The sequence below is a fragment of the Haplochromis burtoni genome, unplaced genomic scaffold (genome assembly GCF_018398535.1).
Source record: "Haplochromis burtoni strain Fernald_Lab_line unplaced genomic scaffold, NCSU_Asbu1 Contig_216, whole genome shotgun sequence".
Taxonomy (NCBI): Eukaryota; Metazoa; Chordata; class Actinopteri; order Cichliformes; family Cichlidae; genus Haplochromis; species Haplochromis burtoni.
Genome location: NW_024582577.1, coordinates 928,926 through 937,439, shown reverse-complemented (window position 1 = coordinate 937,439; position 8,514 = coordinate 928,926). Strand labels below are relative to the sequence as shown.

General features: G+C 37.9%; 1 protein-coding gene and 1 pseudogene across 1 annotated transcript; both read right to left on the bottom strand.

The window, feature by feature from the left end:
* Window positions 1–973: 973 nt before the first annotated feature.
* On the bottom strand, window positions 974–5,080 carry LOC102293422 (extracellular calcium-sensing receptor-like). The gene is made up of 12 exons (XM_005937917.1): window positions 4,929–5,080; window positions 4,514–4,755; window positions 4,305–4,396; window positions 3,908–4,087; window positions 3,588–3,776; window positions 3,262–3,481; window positions 2,942–3,183; window positions 2,535–2,744; window positions 2,300–2,423; window positions 1,982–2,175; window positions 1,476–1,757; window positions 974–1,396 (listed from the first exon to the last, which is right to left on the bottom strand). Exons 1-12 carry the CDS (start codon window positions 5,078–5,080, stop codon window positions 974–976), a joined length of 2,550 nt encoding a protein of 849 aa, XP_005937979.1.
* Window positions 5,081–7,827: 2,747 nt separating this feature from the next.
* Window positions 7,828–8,514, bottom strand: part of LOC102293126 — a 4,099-nt pseudogene continuing 3,412 nt past the window's right edge.

Here is an 8,514-nt window from a genome sequence, read left to right as displayed (position 1 = left end):
TGGCACATAAGCCAGCGGGTTGTTAACTCAGGGGGAAGCGCTCTCGAACTACACCTCTCTTCAGCCTGGCACACACACAGAACAACCAGGTCCCCCCACCCCTTCCTGTACACCACAACCAAACATGAATCTTAAAGGAACAACAACAGTGTGCAGAGATCACCAACATGTCACTGTACAATAACACTTAACCATCGTTACAATATTATGGCAAGTTGGAGTACTGAGAGTATGAAATAATGAATTCTCTAAACACAGACACACATTTACTAAAAGAGACCTGTAGCTATGTTTGTGAAGCTGCAAATACTGGTGGTAATGGGTAAAAAGGAAATTCAACCTGTGGAGTATATTTTGTTTCCACAATCTGAACATTTTACTAGAGGGTTCGTCAGCTTCATATTTTGCCTTCCCAGAGAGATCATATAGAATCCTACACCTTACAACCACAGTTAAATTTTTAACTTTTTTTTTCTTTTTACTTTTTAGCATCTCTTAAAACGTGAATTGTGTTTGATCTTTACCAAGAAATTGAATTACAGTGAGTTACAATTTGAAAAGAGCCATCTCATGGTAGTTCATATTGTAAGGTCAAAAACTGAATTATTTAATTTTTAGACCATATAAAAGCATGTAAGTAGTTCCTTAAAAATGATTGTAAAATGCATTTATTAATTAATGTCAGATACAGCAATATTATATTGAAACTGTAAACCGTTTTCACATTGACACGATAAGTTAATATGGGTGGTGTTTTGTTTTCATCGAAGGTTTGTCTATAAAACTACAGTCGTATTGTATATACATTTGCAATAATATATTAAAACTTTGCATGATCATTCTTAATTCTGGATAAATCAAGGTTTTTCTATTAATTTAACAACAAACAAAGATAAATACATAAAGATGAAGTGCTGATATAGATAAATAGATAAATAATAATTATTTGTCATATTTTGTTAATTTACTTTTGCTACCTGGCCATCATATATTTCTTGGTGTTTCTCTCAGGCCTCAAAAGAATGATGAAACACTTCGGAGCAAAAATACAGAAAAGTAAACCATAGCTAGAAGCCAGGATGGCAAAAACTTCCACAGCAACAGTGTATTTACCAGGAGAGCTAAGGTAAGCAGGCACAAAAGCCACCCAAACAGCACAGAAAATCAGCATACTGAAAGTGATAAGTTTGGCCTCATTGAAATTATCAGGAAGTTTCCTAGCAAAAAAGGCTAATATGAGACTGGTGCAGGCCAGCAGGCCAATGTAGCCCAAAATCAGACAAAATCCCACCACAGAAACCATGGCACACTCCAGAGTGACCTTTGAACCTTGAAAACCCAGATCTTGTCGAGGCACGGGGGGGATGAGGGATAGCCATATGGTACAGATGATAATCTATATGAAAAATAAAATGTTTTTAGACAGATGTAAAAATACAAAGACTTAAAAATTCAAAACAGAACATCTGTATGACCTGTATGCATGTAAGAAGGCAGATACTTCCTCTCTGTTGGCCTGGACCAAACCATCTAATCAAGGCTTCAGCACCAGGCCGAGCTGAGCGAAATGCTGCCAGAACCACAATGGTCTTGACTTTCAGGCAGGACACACAAAGCACAAAGCTGATCCCAAAAGCTGCCTGCTGGAACCGACAAGACCAGACTGATGGACGACCAATGAACACGAGTGAGCACAGGAAGCAGAGCTTGATTGACACAAGAAGCAGGAAACTCAGCTCTGAATTGTTAGCCCTCACCTAAAATAAGAAAGTGCAGCTTTATAAAAGTAGTGACACAGATAATATCAGCCACATGTGGAATAATTATGATGTTTTAATATTTTGTCAATTATTTAATCTTGAAGAAAAAACTGACATGAGATGTCAAATAAAACCTAACAACAACAAAACTGCACTTGCCAACTGCACACGATGTTTTCTTTAAAATGTACATTATAATGTTGTGAACATTTCTTTCTCACCACAGGTGTGTGACGGTAGTGAAGGAAAACCACAAAGACAACTGTTGTCACAGTGACACCGGTCACAGCTGCTGTAGTAAGAGTAATTCCCAAAGTCTCATTAAAGGCAAGAAAGTCAAGCTGGCGAGGGATGCAGGCAGTACGTTTAGCATTAGACCAGAGCTCTAGGGGACAACGCTCACAGTCAAGGGAACCTAACAGTAAAAAGAGTGGAGAAGGAAAGAAGAAGAGAAAGGAAAATCAAACAAGAACAGCAAAAGTACATGACTTTAAATCAAATGGATTTACAAGGAGGGGTTTAGATTGCAATTCCATCACCAGTTTTATTGCTTATCTCTCCTGCAGCACATGGAATACAGTCAAAGCAGCAGAGAGGTTTTCCTTTCCTGCTGACCTTTCTGGTCCCTGGGGGGCAGATCTCACTGCACACCGAAATAGGCACCTAAATAATAAGCCAACACTTATTTTTAAGCACAATATGTGTATTCCAGTTAAGAGCAAGAAATTCACAAATTTACAAATGTACAGTTTACATTATTTTCATATAAAATACCCGATTGGATCCTGTGATCCACTGAATAGCTGATTCATTAAGATGGAGAGCAAACCCATCCACTTGACCAATCAAAGCAATTTTTAGTGTCCCATCAGGCATTTTCTGCCAGTTAACAAGGTCATACTTTGCTGGAATATCGGCTCCTTGAAAGTAAAATGTTTCATCTTGTGGTGTGGTGAAGTTCACTTCTTGCAAGTGCTGCAAAAGCTGTAAAATTATAACAATCGTGAAACTAGAGTTATTAGAGTTCAATGATAAGTGCAATACTGAAATATGGAAATGGTGTAATTACAGCATTGTGGGTACTCATGGGTCGGACCAAAACCCTGTTCAGTGTCTAAAGAATGCAACATGGATTTTTATTAGATTTTTTAGGGAAAGGATGATATTCATGATTACTTTACCTCTGTGGCCTTGATTTGTTTTGGAGAGGAGCAGGTGGAGATGTTGTTTTCAGAAGAGCTGTCTTTAATGGGACAGAGAAGGCTGTGGAGGGCATGAGCTGCAGCATAAACAGCAAGGTAGACATTATATGTCACCCTTAGCTGGGATGCATCTGTAAAGAGATTCTGTACTTTTTTCAGAGACTCCGACCCATTGCAATGTGATAGTGAAGCTTTCTGATCAGACATAACAGGAGGATTTGAAGTTAAAATATTTGATTTATGGTTAGACTTCAGTGTGGAGATAGGAGAACTGAGCATTGAGGAGGAAGATAAATGAAGACTACACCCAAACTCCACTTCCCAGAATTCTCTTAAGAACTCATCATCTGGATGGTGAATTGGGTGTAAACGTCGGAGATAACTTTCAAATCCAGGTATAGCTGAACTTCTAGTAGCAACACCAAGAACACCGTTTGCCACTTTGCTTGTAACTGAATTTTGGACCAGATCCCCACTAGTGCTCCAAGCCTCACTGGCCAAAAACTGTCTATCAGTCACCTAATAAGCAAAAGAAAAATTATTTTAAAGTTTATTTTGTTTTTAAATATAATCTCGAACTTTTTTTCAGCATGCATTATATGCGATAGGCATTACAGCTTCTCACATTCAGTTTCACAAGTTGCAGGAACAATTCCCTCACATCTGTATACCAGGTGAAGATCAAAATCACCCTTGCAGTTGAGGATTGAATTGTGAGGGCTGCTCGTCTGGCATCACTAATGATATTTTCCCTTTGGAGAGTCTCTACAAATGCCAGGCAGACACCTGCTCCCTGAATCTCCTCCTGAAATACCTGACATATACAGGTGAAAGAAGCCTATTACATTATCACACTGTAAATGTAGTTATATAATGTACTTATTACTGTATATTTTAGAGATATAGCTGAGTAGTCTAAATGACTGAAATAAAAGATACAAATACCTTTACTGCCATGTAGCCATAGTTATTGTTTGCTACAACTGCTCCAACCCAAGTCCAGTTGAAGCGTATAACAACCTGGGCAACAGCACGTGCTTGGTAAATATCACTGGGGATTGTTCTGAAGAAATTTGGATACTGGAGCCTGTCACTGAGACAAGGACAGGTGGATAGATAGCTGATCTGAAAGACACATACACACACACACAAACACAAAAACCTGCATCTTATAAAGGTTTTGTTTCTGTTTAAAAAAATCAGTTTCTCCACTGTCATAAAAAAGCATGAATATTTCTTTGAGTAAAAGATATAAATTCAACCAAAAGATGGCTCCACTTATCTAAAAACAAACAAAAAAGCTCATATACAGTTTTTATGGTGCATTCAAAACAAAACTCACAAAAGGTATGGAGAGTGGCCCCAGCACTGTGGAGAGTATCTGGCTTGTTATGGATGAAGCACCACCAATAATCATGGGGACAGATTGACCACCTGAAAACAGAAATGATTGATTTAATTAAACAACATCTTGTAGCAGGAGTAGAAAAAGTAGAAAGCAAAATTGCTGACAAATTTTTTTGTATGTTTTCTGATCAATGAATGAGTTACCCCTCCTGTCTTTAATTTCTTCTCCATGCCCACTAGAATAATCTGGAGGGTTTGTAGAGTTGCAGCTGGTGTTGTCTCCACCAACAAGTGACAGTCCTGACTGGAGAGCCCATGGTGGGCGCCCACAACTGTCAAAAATATGATAGCCCAGCTTGATTCCTGGTAGGAGCATTGTACTGTGATTAATTTCCTCCAGTGCAAACACCATAGCATATATGTACTGCAGTGGAACATATTCTAAACTGAGAGGGGGGAGATAAAATGATAAAATATAAATTTGTGAATTTTGTTTGAATAATTTTTGTAAAACTGCAAGTACAAATCAACCAGCAAGACACAGTAATTACTCCTATGTTATATCTATATATGCTCTCATTCTACAGTAATCAAAATATTCTCTGTAACTGAGTTTTACCCAGTACATGGATTGTAGTGTGGCAGCTGAGTGAAGTCATGGTCTATAGCTGGAGGCTGATAATGAAGAGGAAAAAGACCACCAATAATTACATCTCCATCTTGAAACAGACCCTGGCTACTTGGTGTACCCCAACGAGAACATGTCAACATCTGATCACACAGAAGTCCATCCCGGATTCCCAGTTCTCTTCCCACAAGCCACACAAGCAGCAAAGATTGGGATGACCTGGACCACACAATGAAGAGCCAGGAAAACCAAGACATAGATGCAGCTGTTCTAGACATTTAGAAATGTACAGTACATTCAATTTGGTTTATTCGCATGAGTTCAATCAGTGTCCATAAACAGTTCCTAGAATGAAAATACAGATTACACTAAAACCCCAAATATAACAAACTGTACAATTTAAAAATGTGTATTTTCATACACCAGCTATAACATCAGTTGGCTGCTGACATCCATCCTCCTCCTTGGAGTAGATGAACTGCAGATGAGGGCACTTTATATAGAGGCAGGGCCTTTTGGTGAGCAGGTGAACATGACGACACATATACTCCCAAATCAGTCCTCTCAAGACGTGACATGACAGTACGAGTGATCATTATGCCTTGCAGATAGAAGATGTGGAGTTAGGATGTGTATGTAGGTGTGCCTCATATAGTATTTGGTCATCTTTTAAAATTATCTCTTTATTACTTCTGTAGTGGTCATGTATTATTTTCATATTTGGACTGAAAAGCTTCCCCTGAAATACTATAGTTCCCAATTACTTTAATGGAGGTATCAAGAGATAAAATATATGAGTACAAATGCACATTTCATGCAAAATAATCAAACGCTTAAGGATGTTTAAGTCATTAAGAGTCACAACTTTATTCCATAAATATATAAGAATGTTAATTTAACTTTATGGCTTTGAAAAACTGTTCCAGCTAAAACCCTTACATTGTGAATGTAGAGGTCCAACCACCTTTAAAAACCTCATTTAACTTAGTATGCTCCTTTATCATTTATTGTAATCTGTGATCAACGCAAAGTTATGTGGATATTTACCAACCTTACTGATTGCCACATATGGGTTAAATGATGACAAATCAGGGACAAGACTAGTGAATTGACAAAATATTAGCCAAGGTGAAGATCACTTTAACTTTGAATTACAAATAATGCAGATAATGGATACAAAAAGGCTGTTCATTCTGTATTTTGTTTTTTTATTTTTGTTATTTATGTATTTGTTCTTTACAAAATGGAGATATCCATAACATTGATAGCTAGAGGACTTTTGATACACTTTTTTGTACACACACTAACATTGTCATGGTCCTGGGTTATCTGACCCAGCGTTTTGTGTTTTCTATTATTGTTTATTGTGGTTTCTAGCTCGTTCAGTTCGGTTCTTCCTCAGTTTAGTGTTAGTCATCCCTGCCTGTGTGTTCCCTCTGTATAAAGTCCGTGTTTCTTTGTATGTGTGAGTTCCTGTTTTAATTTGAAGGTCAGTGTCTCGGGTTATTGTATTCTGTTTTACTTCTCTTAGTCTCCTCAGCTCCAATTTTCCCCAGCTGTGTCTCCTCCTGTTTCTCATTCCCTGATTGCAAAGTTTCAGTCTGTTAGAGAAGTGTTTCTTTCTCGATCCCTCAAGCACCACTGTGGGACTGTCTGCTGCATAGAACCAACTGGACGGCCTGTGTCTGTCAGACCCCAACACAAAGCCCCACCCCAGCTTTCAACTCTGCACTCAGGCTACATTCACACGTCCACGGGTATTTTTGATAACTGAGATTTACCGTTTGAGCTTTTAAAAAAATCCCGTCCACACTTGCAGTTTTGAAAAAATATCTTCGTCCACATGTAAACGCTAAAAACATAATGTTGGCCAATCAGAAGTCTAGAAGCCTGGGAGGTAGTGGTGAGCAGATCGATCCAAATATCGATTCTATCGATACCAAGTCGGCATCGGTATTGGATCAATACTAGCCCGGTGAGATCGATTCTTTAAGTTCCGCTGTTGTTTGCAATGCTGGGCTTTCGACAAAGATGAAACAGCCAGGTCACTGGACTCGATGCTCCTGTGTCAGCGCAGAGCTGACACAGGATGTTTGATTTGTTTGATTTGATTTATGTTGCGCTGTCACGTGATGTGACTTGACACTTTAGGGGGTTGTTAAGTTGTTTACATATTATATTTTATTATATTACATATTATATATTCACCAGCTATTTCTGTTGTTGATAATTTTATTGTAATTTTTGTATTCTAGTTTCTCAGCAGTACTTATTTGTTTTAATTTGTTTACTGGTTTGCGTCCACTTTAGTCAATTATTTATTTACTAGACAGAAATTTCATAAAACAGTATGGAACACTGAAATCCCATCTGTACTCTGATCGTATTAATCTTTTCTGTATAACAATTTACTTTTTAACTGCATACTGCAGTGCATACTGCAAACTGCACATCTCAATAGACTAAAGGCATTTAAAATTCTTATTTTTCAACATTAATGAAACATTTGTACCACTACAAAGTAAAAACAACACAACATTGGACTTCTTTTATAATGGTGTTTTTATTTTATGAATGTGTTTGTTACCTAAGCAATTTTTGTTAAAATAGGTGCAGTGCAGATTTTTTTCAAAAGAGTAAAATTTAAAAAAAGATAAGAAATTTGTCAATTTTTTTTCTTTGACAGCCTGACATATTTTGTCAATTCATGTCTGAGTGAATATTTCTGATTTCATATAGCTTAGTAAACACTGACAATAGCTAGCAGATAGTAATGCAAATGCAGCTCCGTCATAAAGTTTTAGGATATGTCACAATTTAATAAGACAATAAACCATCATATTTTTAAATGATATATGACCAGATAAATACAATGACTGTATTCCAGTTGTTAACATTTTTAAAAAGGTGAATTACAGTGGCAATGGTTACATTTGCTTTCCTATCTACCCATCAAATGTTTTTTAGTGTTTTTCTCAGGCCTCAAAAGAATGATGAAGCACTTTGGAGCAAATATGCAGAACAGCAAACCATAGCTAGAGGCAAGGATGGCAAAAATCTCAACAGCAACAGCATATTTTCCAGGAGAACTGACATAGGCAGGAACAAAAGCCACCCAAACAGCACAGAAAATCAGCATGCTGAAGGTGATCAGTTTGGCCTCGTTAAAGTTGTCTGGAAGTTTTCTGGCAAGAAAAGCCAAGAGGAAACTGGTGCAGCCCAGTAGTCCAATGTAGCCCAATACCAGAGAGAAACCCACCACAGAGCCAGTGGCACACTTCAGAGTAACTTTTAGCCCTGGGACATCCAGGTCAGATTTGGGAACAGGGGGGCTGATTGATAGCCAAATAATGCAGATGATAACCTTTATGGAGAAGCATTGTACAAAGTCAAGTTAATTTCTGTAATCACATTAACAGTAATAGTTTATGGTTTCAAAAAGTGCATGTCGCACCTGCACACAGGTGAAGAAGAAGACGCTTCCTCTCTGTTGGCCTGGACCAAACCACTTCATCAAGGCTTCAGCACCAGGCCGAGCTGAGCGAAATGCTGCCAGAACCACAATGGTCTTGACTTT